The 23,008-nt window shown below is 42.9% G+C and overlaps 2 protein-coding genes across 3 annotated transcripts; both read right to left on the bottom strand.

The window, feature by feature from the left end:
• Positions 1 to 1,703: 1,703 nt before the first annotated feature.
• Positions 1,704 to 4,674, bottom strand: LOC111946268 (zinc-binding protein A33-like). Of its 2 annotated transcripts, none has more exons than XM_011475593.3 (2): positions 4,476 to 4,674; positions 1,704 to 3,298 (listed from the first exon to the last, which is right to left on the bottom strand). In XM_011475593.3, exons 1-2 carry the CDS (start codon positions 4,577 to 4,579, stop codon positions 1,783 to 1,785), a joined length of 1,620 nt encoding a protein of 539 aa, XP_011473895.2. In that variant the 5' UTR covers positions 4,580 to 4,674; the 3' UTR covers positions 1,704 to 1,782. The 2 variants fall into 2 exon arrangements, with proteins under 2 accessions (XP_011473895.2, XP_011473896.1); XM_011475594.2 differs by having other exon boundaries at positions 4,480 to 4,540.
• A 1,705-nt stretch (positions 4,675 to 6,379) lies between these two features.
• LOC101174419 (phosphatidate phosphatase LPIN2) lies at positions 6,380 to 22,838 on the bottom strand. Its single transcript, XM_011475592.3, has 20 exons — positions 22,779 to 22,838; positions 19,043 to 19,243; positions 18,874 to 18,969; positions 18,563 to 18,798; positions 16,811 to 16,912; positions 16,619 to 16,724; positions 15,205 to 15,925; positions 15,026 to 15,119; positions 14,766 to 14,953; positions 14,591 to 14,684; positions 14,439 to 14,508; positions 14,076 to 14,168; positions 13,868 to 13,926; positions 11,185 to 11,335; positions 10,960 to 11,108; positions 10,794 to 10,880; positions 10,565 to 10,717; positions 9,027 to 9,141; positions 8,807 to 8,910; positions 6,380 to 7,480 (listed from the first exon to the last, which is right to left on the bottom strand). The coding sequence occupies exons 2-20, from the start codon at positions 19,232 to 19,234 to the stop codon at positions 7,330 to 7,332; spliced, it is 2,961 nt and encodes a 986-aa protein (XP_011473894.1). The 5' UTR covers positions 19,235 to 19,243; positions 22,779 to 22,838; the 3' UTR covers positions 6,380 to 7,329.
• Between the last annotated feature and the right edge of the window lie 170 nt (positions 22,839 to 23,008).

Below are 23,008 nucleotides of genomic sequence, written 5' to 3'. Positions count from 1 at the left end.
AATTTAAAAACATAAATCTTTATTAAAATAGACACAAAGATAGATTAAATAGATTGAAATACAAAAATAGATTTGTTCAAAGATACACAAATACTAAAAGCATGAATGATTGGGCCACATCAGAGCCTGGACACGATCCTCAGCAGAATCCCCTCCACACAAAGCCTGAGTTCTTTCCCATTTTGGAGTTACTCATGGTGAAAGGCTGCAGCATGGTGTGTGGGATTACGTCAGAGGGGTGAGGGTGAAGCCCCAGAACTACCAACATTTTAGGGATCTGCTGGAGAGTTTGCCTGTCACTTCAGAGGCAAAAGAAGCCTATGCAGTTAAAAGGTTTTAATAAAAAGATTTAAAACCAGGAAAGATTAAAAAACAAAAAAGCAAGGACGACATAAAACAACACATTTGACGCCAACGCATCAGGAGTACTTAGGAGAACGGTGGTAATGGTTGTCCATGTGACGCCACTTTGTCGTTTGTGGCAGACTCAAGTCCTTCACACAAGCAGGCCTGCACTCCAAGCCACCAGTGTCCCTCGTGCTATCCTATGGGGTCTAGATGACCCCACCCTTACATTGACGTGCCATCCCTACCATGAGAAAGGTGGATAAAGGTGGAAGATTTCATGTAATCCATGGACACCAGTGAATATCACAATTTATTGAAGAAAAAATGTTCAGTGCACTGTCTTGTGGGGTCCAGATGACCCCACTCCCAATGTTAAAGTGCCTAGGATAGCACAAGGGGTATGTATGCAATAAAAACAAACCAAACCTACAGATAGATTTAAAAGTACAAAAAAGTCATGCAAAAGGATAAAATTAAATCTCTAAAACCCAAATAAAGTCCACTGGCGACTGAGCTACAGGCTGTTAATAAAATCATGGGGTATAGTTGGCACATTTAACTTTGGGAGGGGTGCAGCCCATTCCTCTGGCCCCGACAAACTCCCGCCTCGCAGGCCACACCAAAGCATCAGGAACTCCACACACCGGTCTCAACAGTCCTCTCTGCCCCTCACATTGGTTACCTACATAAAAAGAACAACCTCCCTGCTCTGTGTGTAACCACGCCCTCTCACACAGGTGTCCCTCATCCACCATCAGCAAGCTCTGAAAGCAGTCACAAACTAGCTGCTGACACTTGTGACACGCCAGCACAGTTGACAGGTGTCATGTTCTGTCCCCGACTGGGATTTCGGCCCAACACTGTTCAGAGTACCCAGCCTTCCTGTTGTCTGTCAGAGGGGTATTGGTGCCTCGATGGAGGACTCTATTGTCCTCCTGGGGGACTTCAATGCCCACATGGGCAACAACGGTGGCACCTGGAGGGGCATAATTGGGAGGAATGGCCTCTCTGTTTTTGGACTTTTGTGCTCATCATAGTTTGTCCATAACAAACACCAAGTTTTAGCAAAAGGGTGTCTTTCAATACATGTGGCACCAGGACACCCAAGGCAGGAGGTTGATGATCAATTCTGTAGTCATTTCAGGCAACCGTGGGCCTCATGTCTTGGACACGCTAGTATAGACTGGGGCAGAGCCGTCCTCTGATCCCTGCCCAGTAGTGCATTGGATTCCTGATTCACAACAATATGAATAAAGAAAAACTCTGAAATGCCATTTAAAGCCAATTTTTTTTATATATGTCCTCAATCATCAGAAAAATGCTACAAGAACATGTCACAAACACCAAAAACACAATTTTTATAAGAGCGGATCTTTACTTAGCAAATAATTTCTGTAGTATTCCTGAAGGTTCTTCGTGTACAGCCAGTTCTGACTATGAATAAATAGTAACTCGAGCTTTGGGATGCCCTGACATCAACCTGTAGGCCACATGCACGGGTTCAGTCAGTCTAGCTTTGAATGTATAGATATGTGCTTTTCCTGTGGTGGGGCTGATGTTGTAAAAGCTTAGCCGGTGAGTCTTGAAGCTCAGCTTGATCTCCAGCCGGCATGACACTGTGGTCTTCTTCAGGGGCACGCTGTGGCTTTGCTCAAAGGCCGTCAGCAGGTTATTGAACCACATCAGACACCAGGAGCTGCGGCTGCTCTCCAGGGCAGATGGTAGACCACAGCGCGCCAGCTTCTCACTGCAGCACACGCCGATGATCCATGGAGAGCCCTCAAGCTCCACCTCCCAGCTGTGTTCACCGCCAAAGAAGCTTTGAGTGCTGAGAACCTGGAAGAAGCTGGTAAACCTCTGAGGGCAGGAGGGGTAGGGCTGCTTGGTGGGACTGAAAGTCACTGTTTTCAAGTCGTCTGAGAGGACGAGGTTAGGGTGGGCGGTTTGAGGGTCAAACGTCACCTCTGACGGGTTAAGGCTGTTGCGAAGGGAGCGCTGAACCTTGGCCAGACTTTTCCTCAGCTCATCGTTCATGTTCTCCAACTTGGAACAAGCCCGTCCAGGGTTGATTCTTGACTCGGCACAGTCTTGATCTTCTTGCTCTGGTTTTGTCAGAAGCTCCACAATGTGTGGTTGTAAACTACATAGTTCTTCATTAAAGGCAGTCTTGTCCTCTTCAGTCAGCAGGGACTCTGCTCTGAGCACAGTCTGCCGCAGCTCCTTCGTCACCTCAGTCGCTTGACTGACTCGTCTGTGTACCACAGCCTCACTTGGAGCCAGCTCTTCCTCAACCATCTGCGTCACCTGATCCCCATAGCTCTGAACCAAGTCCTTTATTTGTCCCAGCAGGTTTGCTGCTGTTTCCCTCAGGTAGGAATTGGCTGTGGTCACCTCCAACTCCCGCTCCTTCTCTTTCTTCAAAACACCATCAGCCATCTCCAACTTGAGGTGCAACTCTGTGACTTGAGAGGCCAGTTTAAACTTGGGTGCTTTCATTTCATTGTTGGCTTTGGTGTCTTCATTCTCATCTAAACAGAGCTCAGATCCCACTTCAAATCCATCCAGTGTCTCCTTTTCACCGTTATCTTCTTGACCTTGTCCTGGCTTTGGAAAGCTGCCATCATCCCCAGTGTCTGATAGACCTTTCACAGAACGAGGGTCTGGAGGATGCACAGTTTTCTCTAGCGAGGCTTTGTACCTTTCTACGATGCTGGACATCTTGAAGTTTCTCCCAAGGCTCTCGGTTTCTTGATACTCAACCTGACACTCAGGGCATCTGTGCTGGTCAATGCCTTCTCCCATGGCCTGAAGGCAGGCAAGGCAGTAGATGTGACCACAAGGTAGAGAAACAGGCTCGTTGAACAGCAGTAAGCATATGGGACATGTTAGCTCCAAAGCCAAATCATCTGAGTGATCTTCATTGAAAGACATGCTGGAAGATGCAGGAATCCTTAAAAACACACAAAACAGATTTAGTTTTTAAGGATTTTGGTTGAAGTAAATCCATATTAATTTAATTTAGTGCCTATTCTGCTATTTGGCAGAGATCCTTAATATAAATATAACACAGTCCAGTTCTCTTATACAGTTATTGGTTGGAACCAGAAGTATGGATTTTCTATGGGTGACGTTACAGTTGCTCAGTCCAGTTCTCTTATGCAGTTAATGGTTGGAACCAGAAGTATGAATTTTCTATGGGTGACGTCACAGTTGCTCAGTCCAGTTCTCATATACAGTTGATGGTTAGAACCAGAAGTATAAATTTTCTATGGGTGACATCCCACTTGCTCAGTCCAGTTCTCATATACAGTTGATGGTTAGAACCAGAAGTATGAATTTTCTATGGGTTACATCCTACTAGCTCAGTCCAGTTCTCATATACAGTTAATGGTTGGAACCAGAAGTATAAATTTTCTATGGGTTACATCCTACTTGCTCAGTCCAGTTCTCATATACAATTGATGGTTGGAACCAGAAGTATGGCATTTTCTATGGGTGACGTCACAGTTGCTCAGTCCAGTTCTCATATACAGTTAATGGTTGGAACCAGAAGTATGAATTTTCTATGGGTTACATCCTACTTGCTCAGTCCAGTTCTCATATACAGTTGATGGTTGGAACCAGAAGTATGGCATTTTCTATGGGTGACGTCACACTCGCTCAGTCCAGTTCTATTATATAGTTTTGCTCAGTCCATTTCTCTTTTACAAATAATGGTTGGAACACCTGTGTTTCTTGTTGTTGTAGAAAAAATGTCAGCTTGTTTGAGCGCAAAGAAAAGAAAACCAACATTTCTGACGAGCACAGAGGCCACGCTGAGGTTTTGGAGGAAAAGTAGAAACCGAATCGGTTGGAGTTCGTGTTGGAAACAAAAGCCACCAAACCAGTGCCAATCCGAACCTCTTCTTGCCTCTGCGCGTCCGTTTTTAAGTTTCCATTTCGAGTGAAAGCATCTGCGTGTACACTGCGCAGACATCGACCTGATGTGAACTAGTTTGCGCACACATTCTCGGATAGTTACTTTCCTGTAATTAATTGGTGAAAAGGCGCGGTTTCTAGACAGTCTTGGGTAACAAAAAGTGATCTTTTTTTAACGCCAAAAGCAGCAGGAAAGTGCGCAGACTTACCCACCAGCTGCGGGCGTTCGGTCTTCCTGCTCCTGATGAGCGCAAACATCCGCCTGCCCTGTCGCACAAACCTTTGCCCTGTCATAAAACACCGACGCATCCATCCAGGCCACAGATGAACCACAGCAGCTCCACGTGCGTCTGGGCCGAAAAGCGAACTTCTTTGTGTTCCTCACGATTTAGCAGAGCATAAACTCACGAAGCAGAAATCCATGTGGCAATACAGGGTGTGTAGTTTGTAATGAAAATGGAGATATGTCAGATTACAGGGATTATGTTGCAATACTGACAGCAAAGCAACTTATTCTAGCTTCCATCTATTTGTCCTTTTCTTAAAGATTTTATTCTCCAGTTTGACAAAACACCAATAAAATGACAAATGAAAGACCCACTCCGATGAAAATTGAGTTTATTATTGGTGTTTTTAACATGTTGTCGTCGCAAAATTAAACTTAACGTTGCATTTTAGAGTATTTCTTTATTCTTTATTATTTGTTGTGAATCAGGAGCAGGGAAAAAGAGCTTATTTGTGAGGTAGAAAATACGGAAGGTGGGGCCACAAGATCCCGGATCCACTGGATTCACTGCCTTCAAATAGATCCAGGACATCTTTATCCAAAACTTAAATTGGTAAACTTAAAGCTGGTACTGAACAGTACAGCTGAAGTTTTCCAGATTCTTTGGATTCTCTTGTAAATTAAATGTGTCCAAACAAACAAGTAAACAATAATAAATGTCAAATACATTCGCATTTTAGTTTCCTGAAGTTCAGCCCACTGTTGTTTTTCCACATCCAAAAGGAACATCAAGTGGACTGGAATGATGATGATCAGTTTTTGCAGTGATTGGTTGTTTTTACACTGTAGTAAAATAAACCTACCATGTCTCAATCAAAATGGTGTTTTCCAATATTGATAAAATCGATTCAATTCATGTTGAAACACGTGATGGTGTAGATCGATTCGATTGACAACTTGCCTCGAATGGATCGATCTGATTGGATCGTAGGAATATAAATGTTTACATGTTTTGTTTACATGTTTTGCAGACCGCATGTTTTTTACACTTTTGCAGCTGTATTTATTTAATATTTATTTCTTTATTTAATAAGAATCTCATTTTTGATAATAATTTTCATAATAATTTTAGTAATATTTTTAATTGTCTAATATAAATGTAATTTGTGATGTCCTTTATTGATGTTATATTATATAGATTATTTCTGAATGTCGTGTTGCTGCCACAGATAAATGAAATTTCCCCATTGCGGGATTAATAAAGTCATCCATCTATCTATCTATCTATCTAAATCGATGAACTGATTAAGTCACTTAACTGTTTAATGTAGTGTCAGAGTGGTTCATCTGGTTCATCTGGCATCGTAAACAGGTAGATATTTTTTGAAAATTTGATTTACACCTTATCACAACCAAAGTCATAGTAATACCAATATTTCATGTTTGTCTTTCTTTGATATTAATTAAAAAATAAATCTGCTACAGCAGGAAGATCTTATTTGAGACAGGATGTATTTTATTTTGAAAGGAACTTGTGTGTGTTGCTGTCAAAAGAAGTTCAAATTTTAATATATAGAAAGAAACTAAACTTTTATTTTAGGTTTTTTGTAAATATTATAAAAGCTACATTTTATAAATGAATGTCGTAATGGCCACACAAACATAAAGCATATTTTTTAAACAGTAAAGGTGGACTTTGTGGCTCTTCCTGGTAAATAAAAAACTGGTCGCAATGGCTCTTTCAGCATAAAAGGCTGCCAGCCCAGGTCTAAACGGCGATCAGTAAACTTTCACACAAGAACAGACATTTGGTCCAGTTTCTCACAGACAGAACTCAGCAGTAAACCATCTGTTTAAATGTAGCTGTTAAATATTTACAATAACTGATTTATAAACTTTATTTTTCAATAAGCAACAATTAACTTCTTGACTTTAAAAGCAGAAGATAAAAGCTTTTTTTGTTTGTTTTTTTAAGAACTTTGCCTCTGAACGGCAACTGTTGTGCAGCAAAAGATGAGGTCTAAAGTTATCTGACGATGTAAACATAAATCCTAAAACGTTATTAACCAAAACAAACAGTTTTTAAAGCCAAAGAGCCGCATCGGAGGGTTTCAAAGTGCTACGTGTGGCTCCGGAGCCTCAGGGTTGCAGACCCCTGGTCTAAACCAACACGGACTTGTTTTTACTGAAAAAGAAAAAGGGCAAAAGCCACAAGAATGTTACAAATAATTTATATTTATGTGCTTTCGATTGATTGAAAAACTCACATATAGATTTATAAAAAAACATTTGAACCATATAAACAAACTCAGAGGTAAGATCACACACTCAGTCAAGTAAATGGGAATTTCCTTTCTAGTTAAGAAAAACAGAAAAGGTTTTCTAAAGCTCTGAAATGATAAAAATCCAGCTAAAAAGACATTATTTTAGTAACTTCTTATTTTCATTCACTGAGTGAAACGCAGTTTGACAACAATCACCCATCAAACCTTTCATAACCAGCAATGATCAAAGTAGTATCTCAAACGGTTTAAAATCATTTACGTCAGCAGAAAAAGGTGTTTTTTGATAAGACACCGCAACATCCCTACAAAGCCTCGCTCCGTCTTTGTTTTCCTCGGTTCTGAAACGGTTCTCAGAAGACATAAAATCTTTTTCATAAAGCTGGCAACATTTCTAAAATATTGTACTTTTCCATAAGCAAGTTCATGACTTTGGATTTCTCTGCGACTCAGCACTCGGTTTTCCGCTTCGTTTGGTGGCTCGTGACCAGGGCACGAACCGTGCCCCAAAGGCATGCTGGGAAATATTGGAGAACTTAAACGTTTTGACTGAGCTCAGAGCAGCGCGTCCAGCTCCAGTTCTGGCAGCGGCTCCTTCCAGTAGGAGAAGCTGCTGAACTCGGGACAGTCCAGAACAGAGGAGGTGCTGCTGCAGGCAGACAGCGTGGGGAAGAAATGCTCCACCAACTCGCTCAGGTGAGTGTACCTGCAATGAAACCAAAACCCAAACCTCAGAAGACTGACATTCCTTCCAGACAAAAGAAAAGGTTTTTGTGGGAAATGTCTTAGAATGTCATCACCGCCTTTACTGGTTTTAAACTACTATTTAAATCATGGACTGTATATGAGAAGTGGACTGAGTGACTCCTCCCCCCTGGCATTCTAAACAGGAAGTGGCTCCAAGAAGCCAAACCCCCATAGACTTCTATAGGGAAATAAGCAGCTGCTACTCAGTTATTCTATTTGTCAGAATAAACATTTCTGCTATAACTTTTTATTTTACATTTTCTTGATAATCTTTTTTTTCCCTGTAGTTTAAGTTATTCAAGTTTTAAACTGGCCAATCAGATGCCTCAATAGAGCGATTAATAATCAATGGAAATGTTTACATCGCCTCTGTCGTGACGTCCGTGTCGCCACAACGTAACGCAACCTTTATGCTGGAGTTCCATTTTCAGTCTGATGACAGAGAACTGGACAACAGGTCTGGGCTTCAAAATAAAAATGTATAAAACTGTCATGTTAGATTTAAGGTAACGTGCCCACGCAGTAACGCATGTTGACACTGCGTATAACACGTTCGTCCATTTTCACCATGGGCGGGGTTTAATTTTGGAAGTGCAAAAACATGACATCATTTGTAACACAAAAGTCTTAAGTAAGGGGAGGCCTTACTTCTCCACCAGAACTACTCCACACATGGGACAAACCCCTCCTCTGGGAGCCAGGGGGGAGGGGGAAACACAGTCGACTATGTAAACTGTCAGTCATGAGACGGACTCCCCATGCAGCGCGCCGCAGACAGACTGCTGTAAACCCTTCCACTTTCGGCTTCTCCCATCAGGGGTCGCCACAGCGAACAAGTCGCATGGTAAATTTGGCAATGTTTTACGCCGGATGCCCTTCCTGACGCAACCTTCTCTAACCGGGCTTGGAACCGGCAGAGGTAGAGAAGGGAACAGGGAGCAGCCTGGAGTCGAACCCGAGTTTCACGGACGGAAGGCGCCGCAAACCAGCACGAGCTAAACTGGCTCCTCTTGACAGACTGCTGTAAACCCGGCGTCAGTAAAAGTACGTGGTGCCTGCTGGCCTCCCCCAACGTCAGTAATGTTTGGTGGGAGTGGTCGCCACTGAAACGATGACACTCGGACTAATCGCTGCTTACTGATGTCGTCTGCCTCCAACACGGCGAGGTGTGCGTCACCAAAAAAAACAATGGCGACTGCATCGACTTCATTTTTAGAAGTAAGCCGTCCTCCACGGATGCCGTCACTCACTCCAGTTCTCTATACAGTCCATGATTTGAACTTACGAGGACTTGTTGCCTTTAGTCATCTCCTGGGTCAGCTCTCCTTTGGGGTTGACGGTAAATATCCGGGTTTCAGGCACTCCTACCTTCTTGTAAGCATAAGCATCCTGCAGAATCAGAATACTTTATTTATCCCATGCATCCTGAAACAACGACCTAACTTTGACCATTAAAGAATCGGAAACGCAGATATCGGCGCACGTGTGAGTGCAGCATCACTCACGTTAGTTCTGTTGCCAAAGGCCGCATAGAACGGCCGTCTGCCGGGGTTGAAAAGGTCTCTGATGTCGTTTAGGCAGGCAACCTTAAACACCTCGGGTTTTTTCTCAATCACCTCCCTGCACAGATTATAAATCCAACATACGGTTGGAGAACCAAGGACTCTTTTCCATGCGTCTCTTATAAGAATTACTTCTTTAAAAATGGCAGACAAGTGATCAGACATGGTAGGAAAAAAAAGCAGGTGGAGAGATGATCTGAGGGGAAATTATTTCCCAAATGAAAAAGAAAAAAACATTTGCAAAAAGATTCTATGGTCATTTTCTTTCCAGAAAATAAATGTATTAAAATACAAAATAAACAGACCTTTTATGGAAGCTACAAATGAAAAGGAAAAACAAATATTCATTTTACTTAAATGCTTTTTCTAATCAATACTTCTGGATGCTCCTTGATGGAAGGGTTTGCAGTTTTTATCTGATCCGTTTCTCTCTCGCAGTGGTTCAGACTAAATGCCAAAATGTATCTTGAATATTTTTCACAAGCGCTGTGCACGGAAACGTCTTTGTGTTTTGGCCTTTGAGGAAACTCTACAAACAGAATCCCCCCCAAAAAAACACCCTCACAACAAAAATACCAAAAACAAAAACACCCTCACAGTAAAGTTGAGAATAAAGTCCAAATTTTATGAGAATAAAATTGTAAAATTATGAGGAAAAAAAGCCATTATTTAAATAATTAAGAGTTAAACATCTACGAGATGAAAGTCATAAACTTAGGAGGCAAAAGTCTGTTTAGTACAAAACAAAAGTGCAGTTACTTCAGAAAGTACTAAACCTTTAGTGAGTCCACACTGTATTATAGGAAGTGTAAAGTATTTGCAGGAAACGGGGGCTCCTCCTCTGAGGAAGATTCTCCACCCAGAGGTGCAGATTTCCAGCGGGTCAATCGTTCCCGCCGTCGGCAGTAAAAGCTGCAGAGGTTCGTAATTTACCTTGTGTGGCACAGATTCCTAAAATAAACTAAAGCCTTACAGCTAGAGCTGGAATTAATTCATCTGTTCTTCATCACAATCATTTTCAACCTAATATTTGCTGTAAAAAGACTCATTTTGGTTGAATATTTTCATTTAAATTCAGTAAAAGATCAAATTACAACAAAAGAGGCTAAATAAATAACTATAGATCTGTAACTAAATCATATGAGGATTATCTTTTGGTATTTGTTTGACTGACAGAATGAATTGATCTAAAGTGACTCAGAGGATTATTTTCCTTTGTTGGTCATAAGTACGAATTATAACGTTAATAATAAATAAAGCACGGGCTCCTACGTTTTATTTTGTTATTGCTGATGTTTCCTTGTTTGATAAACATTAGCGATAATATAAGACTTAGGACATCTGAACTGAGTCTGATGTTATATGTTCACTTTCCCATTCAGTAAAAAAACAAATAAACGCAATTTTGAAAAAAAAAAATGAATTTCGACGTTTGTCAGTAACCCCCCCCCCCTGATCTTTTTCTGTGGGGGAATATTCACCTGTGTAGGGCTGAGAAGAGGCTGCTGGGGGCCAGCAGAACGGGCCCTTTGGGGAGGACGGTTCCTTTGTCGTTGACCCACTGCAGGTAGTCCTTGGTGATGGCCGCCATGCCAATCGCCCTCGCCGAGCAGTACAAGAACTTGTAGCCGTTTCTGCAGGAGAGAGAGAAAGTCCTGCGTCTGTTTGTGCACATGCGGTACGTTAGCGTGACGGCTGAACGCTACGTACTGGTGTATTTTGTGGTAGAGTTTGGCGATCCCTTTATGGGTCCAGTCTTTTCCAAACTGGGGTAGAATATGACCCAAAGCGTCGGACCTGAAAAAACCGACATGCCATTGAAATAAAGAAACGTTTCATTTGGAGAGCTGCGGCGTTGCAGAAGTCTTTGTTTTACTTGGTGATGGTGCCATCAATGTCTGATATAACGACGCGATCGTCCCACTTCCACAGGTAGATGGCGGCCTCGCAGCGACAGGTGCCCTGGTATTGGGTGGTCACGCTGAACACCACTTTATTGGCTCCTTGGCGCAGGTTCAGACGCTCCTGGTGGTCGGACAGGAGAGTTTTCACTCCGACAATCATTCTCTGTAGAATGGTGTGTGAGCGGCTGCTTTCTTACTATCTGCTGGGAGGTCAGGCGAAGGGATTTGCGATACACTTGGCTGACCGACTGCGCGGCGGCGAGGGTGTCTGAGGAGAGGCTGGACGGAAGGGTGGCCTTCCGGCCGAGTCCTGCCGCTTCATCGCTGTCAATGTCGTCCAGCGTGGCTCTGAGGGAACGACCAAAAAAACACACAGAGCTTGTGAAAGTAGAAATCTACAGCTTCTCCCTACTTTTGTGGCTCACTGACATGTTATCTCTCATCCAAATGGAAAAGAATTCTCCATGACTGGACCACCTCAGACGGTTAATGTTCACAATAAACTATTGACACCATTTTTAAATCACTTTCAGAAAGTTACAGTTATTTAGCTTTGTATTGAGACTGGATTTTTGTCTCTTTTTTTTCCCCATTCATTCAAAAAAAAAAAGTAAAGATGGGGAAATCAAGTGTTTGTCTTTTGTTCAATGTGTCCAAAAGGAAACTTTGTGTTTTTTTCTTTCTTTTCTTTATGCCCTATTTGGATGGCCTGTAAATACATATTGAATATAATGTAACTGGCAATTATTTATTCACTTTTCTTTTCTTTTTTTTATTCTGTTCTGTAATGGTCCAAAGAGCACCAGGACGGTTTGTTTTGCTTGTCTGTGATTTTGCCTTATTTGAAAATGAAAATATAACATTTATAAAAAGGTGAAAAAATGCATTTGGAAAAAAACAAAAACAAGACACAGAGCTCCACAGCTGGGACTTGCTGCCTGTAACCAGGTGTCCTGTTCAGGAGACGGGACTAAAGCCTTAGTGACTTTTTGCGGGTGAAAAATAGGCAAACCTGTACGGGGCAGGCTGGTGACCCGCCCCCAAGGTCGTGGACCCCTCGGTCCATAAAGGATAAAGGCATATCCATAACGAAAAGATCACTGGGGACTGGGAAAGATGATTGGAGGGTCTTTGAACACCTCTGACAGCAGATCTAACCTTTTAGTATCATTTGGTTTAGTTTAGTCTGACATCTGTGCATTTTGAGGAAAGATTTCAGTAGAGCTGTGACGGTGTGGGATTTTTGAACACCGCGGTAAAGAACCAGCAGGGGCGTTGTCGCGGTTAACCACACAAACCACCACAAACTCTCCCGGCGGTCACATCGGAAATAAATACAATTACAACGCAGTATTCTTTATTAATAAGTAACAGTAACAACTAACTACTACCTATCTAACTAAAGAACTAACCATATAGGTGTTGTAAAATGACTGTGTGTGTGCGTAGGACTAGGAGGAAGGAGCGCACACAAGTGTGTTGGGGGTGCGTGTTGATTCTTCTGCTCTCTAGCTGCACACGAGTTTCGCCTGTGCTCTCTTGTACAGACATTTTCTCAGAATATTATGTATTGCCCAGTAATACACAGACTGCAGACACTTTGTCACCTTTCTGGTAGCCATGAAGCCTGACACCCATGAAGAACGCGGGGCAGGAGGCTCCGCCTTTATTTATACAGACACGTAACATTGCGCTGCATAAAATAGTTCCCAAACAAAACATGTAGTGATATTCATGGAAATCTAACAGTGCGTGTTCGTGTTTGGTGTTACAGAGTGAAGGAGAACAGTAATAACCCCCCCTCTACACAAAATCCTCCGGCGCACGCAGCTTGTAATGGAAATGAATACAATGGAGATTAATAATTAAAACGCAGTAAATTTGTCGTATTTCCTCGCGAGACAGAAACTTCTGTTGTAGAATGAGGATGTGTGTGTTTCTGAAACCGCACAAGTGTGTGTAAGTGCGGTAATGCGGTGATGAGGTCATCACCGCGGTGATGCGGTTATCGTCACACCCCTACATCTCAATGCCTCTTGATTTAGTGTAATGTCAGCAGTTAAATCGCTAATATCACCTCAGTTTAAAACTTAAAGTCGATCATCTTTTGATCTTTTGTTAATGCGTTCCCAGTGATCTTTTCGTCGTGATGATGCCTTTTTTAGCCAAAATCTAAATCACTTCTGCAGAGTGGCAGTAGTTCGTCAGATTTGCACCTCTGAGTTATGGGCGGGATTGTTGGCGCGGGAGTAAGTCCGCCCCTGCTTCCCGACATCCCCTTGTATGCACGCTGTCCCGCTAGCTTATAACCCCTCACACCCCCAACCTTACATCACAAATATCAAAGTTATCCATCCATACAGTTTAGATCCAGATTCCAGCTCAGACGAGGAAAACAAATACGTTCACGGGTCTGAACGGAGCACAGCAGAGAGCTTGTGGTGATTTACAGATTGCAGTTTAACAACAAACTTGTCAAACTGCTTCTTTTTATCTGCTCTCCATTTGAATAAAGAAATACTCAGAAAAACAATTTTAATATTTATGTCCTCCATTATGAGAAAAAGGCTACAAGATAATGTTGGAAACACAAAGAGCACTTTTCTCATTGGAGTGCATCTTTAACCAAAAGAGCTATGATTTATTTAGAACCACAATGGAAGGATAAAACAGCCACATGTGGCTCCGGAGCCTCAGCCTGCAGACCCCTGGGTTACACAGATAGATTGGCTTAAAAAATGACAGCCATTGGCCAAAGTTGCGGGTGATTGAACGAAGTTGCACTGCTGAGAACAATGGCGGGAATTGGTTGCATTTGTGTCAATTGGTGCGATCGTTCTGACACAACGGCAGAATCCCTCCCCCATCAACGTCACTCACCTAACCGGGGAGGCGGCTCCCGCCAACGGCTCCTCCTGCTCCTCCTTGGACTGTTCCTGCTAAAGAAGCGGCATCGAGAACAGGCTTCACTTTTGGTATTATCTGTCATTAAAGCAAAGTGTGCAAAGCCGCACCCTCGCGGGAGCGGAGCGTGTCCGAGCGTGTTTTCCCACCGCACCGCACCGCCCGGCAGTCTTTGAGCAGATACCTGACTGTCGGCCATGTCTCTGCGCCTCCACGACAGCCACCAACGTCCGGACTTCTTTGGCATCTTATCCTTCACCAGCCGCTCAATGGCACTCTGTAGAAACATGCACATTTTTAAATGTTTATCTGTTTTTTTTCTCCTGAAAAAATAAAAAAAACAGCCCAGCAACTACTTTAGTGGAAAAAAAAAAAATCAGCCCTTTGGGTGAAAACCTAAACAAAATGGACAGTTTCTGTAAATTTAAACAAATATTTTTAGCTTCTTGATGTTTTTCTGCATATATGCAGGTTTTTTTCTTAACATATTTTAAAAATAATGTTATTTTAGGACTTTGATGGTCCACTTTGCTCTTGAAAAAGGTACCTTTGGCAGGTTCTTCTGGAAGGCGGTCATGGAGAGGATCATTGGTGCCGCCACGGCCCAGTTGTAATAACTGTGGAAAGGCGGAGTCAGACCCTGAGCAGAGCAGATGCTGTGATCCATGAACACCTCACTGAAGGACATTTTATTCTTACTTGGAGTTTACACAGATAACTAGACTGGGATCTTCTATAATGCCTGGATTACTGGCGAAGTCCTGGTACGTCACCAGGTGTTCCTTGAACTTCTCTAGAGGAACGACAAATAGAAAGCGTTACTCCGCCTCTTCCGTCACGACTGACGCGGCCCGGCGATCGTCAGGGCAGTCACCTGTGGTAATCTGGCTGGTGTCGCCCACTCGTCCGCAGAGAGACATGCTGACGTCCGTGCTGTAGCAGGCGGAATCGGACAGGTACTCGGTTCCGCTGTCCATCGCTCCACTGCCCACCGACTGCGGCGTGTGGCTGCCGGAGCAGGAGCTGGGCTCCGCCCCCTGTAGACACGCCGCCTCTGTGTCGCTGCGGGAACAACAGAGACGTTAAAAACCAAAGGTAAGATGAGAGCGGAATCGTAATCCAGGGACATCTCACCTTTTGGGGAAATACCGTGCAGCCACCTCAGGGTCAAGTGAGGTCAGATCGTCCAGGTAAATGTCTGTTGGTCCCAGATGATGATTCCTCTTAGCTGCAACCAAAAAACCCACAGATGTGGCCCACTGCCACATTTCCTAATTTTGAACGAGCAAAGCCAGAGAGGAAAAAATTCCCACCTTTCCTCCTGTCCTGCTGCTCCTCTCTGTAGCACGCTTCAGAGGGGAGGGTGTTCCTCTCAGGCGTAAAGCTGACCCCGCCGTCTTTCGAGTCCGTTTTGGGGGCACGTCTGTCAGTAAGCGATTCGTCCAACGCTCTGGGTAAACTGGCTTCCCTTCCTCCTTCAGCACAGGGATCGATTCCTCCTCCCTGCTCCACAGCACCTCCATGGCTCTGCTCGGACAGGAGAACCTCCTCCTGAGGGTCTGACCTTTCCTGGACCACGCAGCCACCGCTCTCTTGAGTGAGATGGTCTTTTGCATCGGTTGCGTTGGTCTCATGGTGCACATCCCTTCCACACTCAGCAGTCTCAGTGCTTCCTGTGCTGCAGTAACCAGTAATATTGCTGGCTGGCTCCCTGTCTTCCTGTTGTTGCTCCGCGTTTTGTGTGACTTGAAGTATATTATCTGTATCGGCTGACGTGCTGCAGGACACGAAGAGCTCATTTGAGATAGAGTGGCCAACGTGAGGGTTCCTCTGAGGGGGCGAGGCTGCAGCTGGCACGGAGCGGCCTTCTGCAGCGGCGGTGCTCATCCTGGGCTGCGGTTTAACCACGGTCACACTGGCGGCCGTCCCGCGGCAGATCGCAGGCTCACAGTCCAGGTCGAAGGAGTCTTGTCTCTCGATGGTGCGGAAATGAGAGCAGGAGAGCTCTGCTGAGGTCTTTTCAGGCTGACAAAGCTGGGAAAAGGAGCAGATGTGTGGATCAGAATTTCTGTTTCCCGGTCAGATGATCATCAAACTGATGAAAATTTGGTGTTTTAAAAGGAAAAACATTAAACAAAAGCTAAAAGTAAAAAAACATTGAAATTCATTTGAAAGAAATATATACTTTTTGGTTTCATAGAAATCCATTTCTGGATCAAAAATCTAAAAAAAAAAAAAAAAAGCCCCCCAAAAAAAATCAATCCTCAAATCCTGTGAGGAAACAAACGATCAAAAAACAGTTTTTTAAGGCCCACTCCAAATAAAATAGTGTTTTTGGTGTTTTTAGTGTGTCCTTATGGCATTTTTCTGATGATGGAAAATCTATATATTAGGAAAATTGAGCTCAAATTTGCAGTTCAGAGTTTTTCTTTTTATTCAAATTGTTGTGAATCAGGAGCAGCTGAAAAATGGCTTTTGAGAAAGATCCTATTTGTGAAGTTGGGGGCAGGTTCCTCCGCACCAACAACTCATAAACGAATTTCTAATGCACTACTTTTTCCATTTTGCCTAAAAACGGCTCAATCATCATTAAAGACCAGACCGGAATGGGACCTTAAAGTTCACATGAAGTGCAGAGAAGTAAAGTGGGACTTTGAATCTGCTCCCAAAAGCTCTGGGACAGAGCGCAAGGCATCCATGAGTGTGGGGCTTTGTTTGTGTTTTTACCGTGGGGAAGCTTCCCCAGTTCCACTGCATCTGAAGCCCGGATGAATCCTGGCTTTCTAGACGATCAGAGTCGCTCCTCGGAGATGCTGGTTGACTGCAGAAAACGCTGCGAAGGGAGGAGAACCGCCCGTTAAAGAAACATCTGTTTGTGTATCTTCTTAAAGATTTAACACAACTGTTGTTTTTTTTTACCTGCCTGAAGGTGACAGCTCTGGATGTTGGCCCGCCTCTCTGGTCTGAGCAGCTCCCAGCTCCTCACCGGGCTCCTCAGACAGCGAGTAGTAAATGGATTTACTGAAACATCCACATAAGTATCTTTTCATGAGCGAATCAGACAAAACAAACAAAGATAAAAACAAACACACACAATCACTCTAAAGGTTCGATCAAGTGCTAAAGGTTGACGACCTAAAGGTCCGAGCTACAAAATCATTCAGAGACAAATCTAATCTGAGCACCGGGAGTCGGTCTGTGAGCCTTCAGATGATGCTTTCAGTTCTGTCATGTAGAGTCCTCGCATGTCTCATAGATCAGCATTTATTAACCTTTTTTGAGCCAAGGCACACTTTATCCTTGACAAAACTCTGGCGGCACACAAGCAAAAATTAAAAAAGGAGAAACTCTATAGTCTGTATTGATGTACAGTCCCTCTGCAATATTACGGGCATTTTTGTGATAATTGTGGCAGAAAACACTAGAAGTTGCAGCTGTTCTTTCTAAAAGATGTAATAAAAGTTAAGTTAGTTTTCAGTAATAATTTTCAGCTAAATTATTTGACATTTTTCCCTGGTAGTTGTTTTTCCCTTCAGTTTATCAAAATTATGTTACCTCACAAAAAACAAATATATTCTTTCTAAATAGTGATTTTTTTTTATTTCAATGATGGTGCAAAGGCAACTGTAATTTCTGAACAATTATATGATCACAATATGTTTGTTCAAATTTAACACAAAAAAACTCACATTATATTTATGTTTTCTGTAGCTACACAAAAAGTGATCATGTTGAAGTTTTATTAGTTTTTCTTTTGCCTTAATCAAAGATTAAGTTTTATTTGTTAAGTTTATTTAGTTTAATTGTGTCTGTTGTCCACTTCACCTTAATCCTGTTTCTTAAATGTTGTTATTACTTCTTCTTAAATTTAACATCTAAAATAATCCAGACGTTATTAGAAAAGTGTTTCAGTTAGAAAGATGACTTGGACCAAACTCTGGGATGTTTGGTTGTTGATAAACTCAAACCTTAAAGGAGAACTAAAATGTTGACCTCTGAGTTCATCCAGAAGATATAAAAACTGGTTGATGTGTTTGTTGTGGTTTCAAGACGTTTAACAGGGAAGACTCATTGTAGTGCAGAGATGCTGTCACTTTAACCCAATGCATCATGGGAGATGTAGTGTGAAAACTGTCGCTGATGGCAGACAGACTCTCTACTCTGAGCTTCATTGTTTTGTTCACTTGTTCCACGGTCTGACACCAGATCCCGCAGAAAGCTACACCGCTAAACACAAGCTTTAGCTGGTATTTTTGTTGGAACTGAGAGACCTTATGAGCTAAATTGGAACAAGGACGTGAAGACTGTAACCACTTCTGATTGGTCAGACTGATGACGTGTGATTAAGCCTCCAAGAATGATTGGCAGAGACAGTTGAAGGGGCGGGACTTTTCCGGACACAGAGCTGCGGCTAAATCGCGGTACCGTCATTCTTATCAAAATGTCTTTAATAGAATCAGATAAAAACAAAGAAAAAAGTATTTTATGATCTTTCATATTCCTAACTACTCAGTGTTTTATCAGGGCCTGTTTGGATGAACACAGAGCTGACATCCTGGAGGTGGGAAATATTTTTAGATCAGTGAAAATGGGTAAGTTCCCACGGCACACCTGACCACTGGTTGGAAAACACTAATAGATCAGAAGAAAGAGGCCTTTTCCTGGAGTCACCTGAGCGGCAGCGGCGTGGACATCTCCTCGGACGCAGGACTGTCCCGTGGATCCGCTTCTCTCTCCTCGGACGAGGTGCTGACCTCCTCTCTCAGGTGGTTCTCCGAGCGCACGCGCTTGCGCCGCCGTTTCTTTTTGCGAGCACCAGACCCGATGGCGGGCGTCCCTTCGGCGGCCTCCTCCGCCTCTTCGGGGAGCTCGAGCGGAATCGGGGAGGTGCATAAATAGGCTGGGACCTGCGGCGAAAGAAGAAACAAAATAATTTGATAAAATAAAAGTAAAACAAGAGCCCCCGTCCTTACTCCTCCCACCTCCATATTTGGGTTTTCCTCGACAAAAAAAGCTTCTCCATTATCTCCAAGCTTCATGTGCAGATCCACCGCTTCTCCATTTATCTCAATGTCCACCTGAAATGACAACATTAGTTCCAAAGATGACCAAGGAGGGCAGCTTTGAGACATCAGGAGCAGGAAAACTGACGATTTTCTCCTTGGAGCGCAGCACGCCCAGCTTCCCAAAGCGGACGTGGAAGGGGGAGCACTGGAAGGAGCCGTCGGGCTGCCGCACCACGATCACGTCGATGCCCCCGGTGAGGGTGGCCGGGTTGAGGCCGCGGTACAGCTCCTTCACCGTCACGAACACGGTCTCTGCCAGCTGGCCCACGATATTCATGGTTTGGGACTGGAAACAGAAAGGAGGACTGGTGAGGAACTCCCCATCTCTACATTTTCCTTTTTTCTTTCAAACAAAGCAGGTCTCATTCAGTTGGATTACGCAGCTGGATTTGCTTTTATTTGGTAGTAAAACCCTCCCGACCTTTGGTCGGAGATCTTCATCATGACTAAAGGGGAATAAAGGTCAGGAGTTAAGTCAGAATCCACACCAGCGTGAGACAAAAGAAACGACATGTCGTCATTTTCTGCTCCCATTGCTGTGATTGTAGGAAAAAGTTCAGGAGGTGGAGCAGACGCTGACTCAACCTGCTGCAAGAGCCATCAAAAGAAAAAACAAATGAGGCTGCAAAGAACAAATACGTCTTCTGCTACCAGAAGGAGAAATCATACAGAATCTGAAATTCTAAAATTGTCCTTAAATTGCTGCATTTTTCCCACCAGATCAAGTTTTATGAAAAAGAAAATTCAAAGCAGTTCCCCGACAGGCTCCATGTCTTACCCAGAGAGAAGGGTGGGATGGGACACGCCCCCTCCCGACCAGGTTTTGCTGCCCCGACCTCCCCTCAGCCATCACCTCAAACGTGAAGATGTGCCCAAAGATAGGAGCTCAAGCCCCAAACGGGCCTGCGTCTGCAGACTGCTGCGCCCCATATCTGCCTGTGGAGATCAGGCTCGGTTTTGTGCACTCGGCCCCTCTGACTCAAATCTACACAGCTCCCCTCTATCTGCCTGGTTAGAATCAACCTTCCTCTTCATCGTCTTCATCACGAATGGCAGCTCTGAGCCGGCGGATAATCCGGCAGAGTCCTGGTATATTCACACGCCCCGCCGCTGAACTGGATTCATGCGTCCTCTCTTCCACTGCACACGACAGCCACACCAGCAGTTTCTGAGGGGCTGTTCAAACGCGCCTGGCGTGAACTCGGATGTATGTGGCGCCCGGTTTCTGGTCACGGCCACATTTCTCCTCTGACCAGGAGAAGACAGAAGCAGAAAGCTTCTAACGGGGTTACAGCCAGCATCAGATCAATCAGCATCAGCTCAAAGAGTTTGGACGTTTGCACTCATCACACAACGGTAAGTGTCAGCAAAAACAAAAAAGTCATTAATGTCAACGGGTTAAACACACTAAACACACTAAATTATACGTAAAAAAACAAGCTATCCATTTATTTTTCTCCTCCTGCAGCTCCTCCTATAAAGGCCACAAAAGAGCAGCGACTTCTGGGTGTTTCCTTTCACATGTGCCCGTTTCTGTCTAGCAAACCACTTTGTCAGGATTGTTCAGGTTTCCACACAACAAATGGAAGCCTGGAGCGTACCATTCAGGACATTTTTCAGCTAAAGATAGAAAAAAACGAGGAAAAAAATACTGTTTGAAAGCTGCTTGCTGTAAAATATAGGATAATAGGGTGCTTGCTATGCACAGTTCGCCAGTTTCCATCTTTTCTTTTGAAAGGAGCAACCTTAGAAGCTCCTTTTAAAACCCATTTTTTTACTTTACAATGTGCTCTATTTATTTACCTTTAATCTGTTTTTGTGATAATGTTTACTATCCACCATTTAAGTACAACCCTCAGCTTCTTTTTTTACTGATATATGTTGATTATACTAGACATGTTCAAAAAACTCAATTCCGAGAATTAAATATTGTTGTTTTTATACACACCAACATTGAGATCAAACAGTTTTTATGTTTTATAACATTTAGAAACAAAATAAAAGTGTATAAATCCAAAACAAGGTCCAAACGAGGGGAAAAAATTGTTTAAAAATCCAGGCGAACTTCCAGGGATTAATTCCACGGGGTTGTCACAAATGTTTGTCATCACTCTTGTTGTGTTTGTCTGAAACCAAAGCTGAAAACCTTTCGAAACCTTCGGGCTAAATGTTGTCATCCCCACAGACGATGTGATTGGCCAACGAGCCGGTGAGACACTGAGGAGGATCTCAATCCAGACTCTCTCCTTTCTTTGTTAAAGGTTTATAAAAGTGATGTTTTACCCCCGGCTTCCACTTTAGTGTGTTGACAATAATCCAAATTCATCTTTTGATGTATTTTGAAAGCGTTCCCAGTGGTCCTTTAATTAGGATGATGCCGTTTTCATCGTTTTTTTTAGGACACCGTTTCTGAATCGGCAGTAATATTTCGCCTCTGAGCCGTGGGGGTGGGACTGTTGACAAGCCGCTCGCCTCCCCATCACCCATCTGTTCACACGCTCGCCCGCTAGCTTACAGCCCCTCACACCTGCAGCCCAACATTACCGGCGAAACAAAAATGGTGAACAATGTGGGAGCTAACCCGCCGTACAGTTTGGAGCCACGCGCGTCGTCTAGAAGTGGATGCATCAGAATGGGGGCGGAGCCATAGCACCTTCTATGTCACATCTACAACCTTTTTCAAACTGCAATTGCAATTTTAAACTTTTTTTTTTTTATCTGTGTCCTTCATCATCAGATAAATGCAACATTTTCATTGGAGTGGAACTTTAGGTGAAAACATAAGGAAGAGGAGCTTCAATGAACCACATAAAGGGGGGGTCCCATTTCCCTCACGAAAATTACAACAGCCGTTGTTTTTTTGTGTGTGTCGTCAACGTGTATTTATTAAACGAGAAAAACTTTCACAAAATGCTTCCTTCTTTCACCAGTCTGCGTACGTGAACAGAAACTTAACTTAAAAAAAACATTATATAAAGCTGTAATACCAAACTATGATGACATTGTAGGCATTTTTCAGTGTTATAAGCAGTTATTTGTGTTTGTTTAGACAGAGAAATGTGAGACAGAGGGAAGTAAAACACAACAAAAAACACAATATTGACCTTCCTGCTCTGTTTCTATCATTGAGTGTGTTGACATTAAACAACATGGAACTTTTATTTACATGACAAAAACACAATTATTATTAAATATATTGACATAACAACATAAATAAAAGTTATTTTTCATTTGAACCGACAGATATTATTAACATAAATTTACTTTTAGGTGGAGAATTGAGAATTGTTTGTAAAAAGATAAGAACTGTTCTGGAAAGTTATCAGACTGATCATCATTATTGGTCCATCACAGTTAAATAAATAGTATACCTGAATATATACGGGAACTATTATTCTGACAACAAACACAAATAATAAATACATCATTTTCTAAAAGTAAACACTATTTGTATTTTTTTTTATTCAAAGCAGCTTCCGCGATGGTTTCTTATTCTGGTCGACTAAATAAATCAACTGTAAAATATTTTACAAGTTTTTCCTTTTCCCCCCCCAAAAGCTTAATAAATAAAAACAGCAGTTTTCTAGTGGAAACGCTACTAGTGTTTGATAAAAACGCGACGTCACGGACTGAGAATTTTAATTTCACGTACTACAAAAACTTAGTGGAATCAAAGTGAGTTTAACTATTTTAACATCTCCCCAGACTGTCACCTGTCTCACTTTTTAATCTCCTCAAATTGTCATCTAACCGCCACTTAAGAGGGAAAAACAAGTATTTGGTGAGTTTGACTGTCGACACCGTCCAAACATAAAACTTACCTTTCGGGCAGGATTTGCTTCTCAGACTCGCATCGCGTCCATCTTCCTTCTGCACTGCGCCTGCGCGGATAACAGCCAATCATAAGGCTGGAGGGAAAAAAAGCCCCGCCCTAAAAGCTCAAGATTTGTTTCTATTATTTTACAAACATCAGAAGTATGTTAGAATGAGTAAAAAAAAAAAAACTCGTGTGTTTCTCGAATGAGTTAAATTAAATTAAATCTGTGAATGA

Source organism: Oryzias latipes, chromosome 5 (assembly GCF_002234675.1).
Source record: "Oryzias latipes chromosome 5, ASM223467v1".
NCBI lineage: Eukaryota > Metazoa > Chordata > Actinopteri > Beloniformes > Adrianichthyidae > Oryzias > Oryzias latipes.
This window is presented reverse-complemented; position numbering and strand designations above follow the sequence as displayed.

Coding starts and splice junctions, on each gene's coding strand:
- LOC101174419 (XM_011475592.3), bottom strand. CDS start 19,234: ATGAATATCGTGGGCCAGCTGGCAGAGACCGTGTTCGTGACGGTGAAG. Junction 16,725..16,810: donor GAGCTGTCACCTTCAGGCAG/GTAAAAAAAAAC, acceptor CTCCCTTCGCAG/CGTTTTCTGCAGTCAACCAG. Junction 7,481..8,806: donor ACTAAAGGCAACAAGTCCTC/GTAAGTTCAAAT, acceptor GTTTCATTGCAG/GTACACTCACCTGAGCGAGT.
- LOC111946268 (XM_011475593.3), bottom strand. CDS start 4,579: ATGGATGCGTCGGTGTTTTATGACAGGGCAAAGGTTTGTGCGACAGGG. Junction 3,299..4,475: donor CGAACGCCCGCAGCTGGTGG/GTAAGTCTGCGC, acceptor TGTGTTTTTAAG/GATTCCTGCATCTTCCAGCA.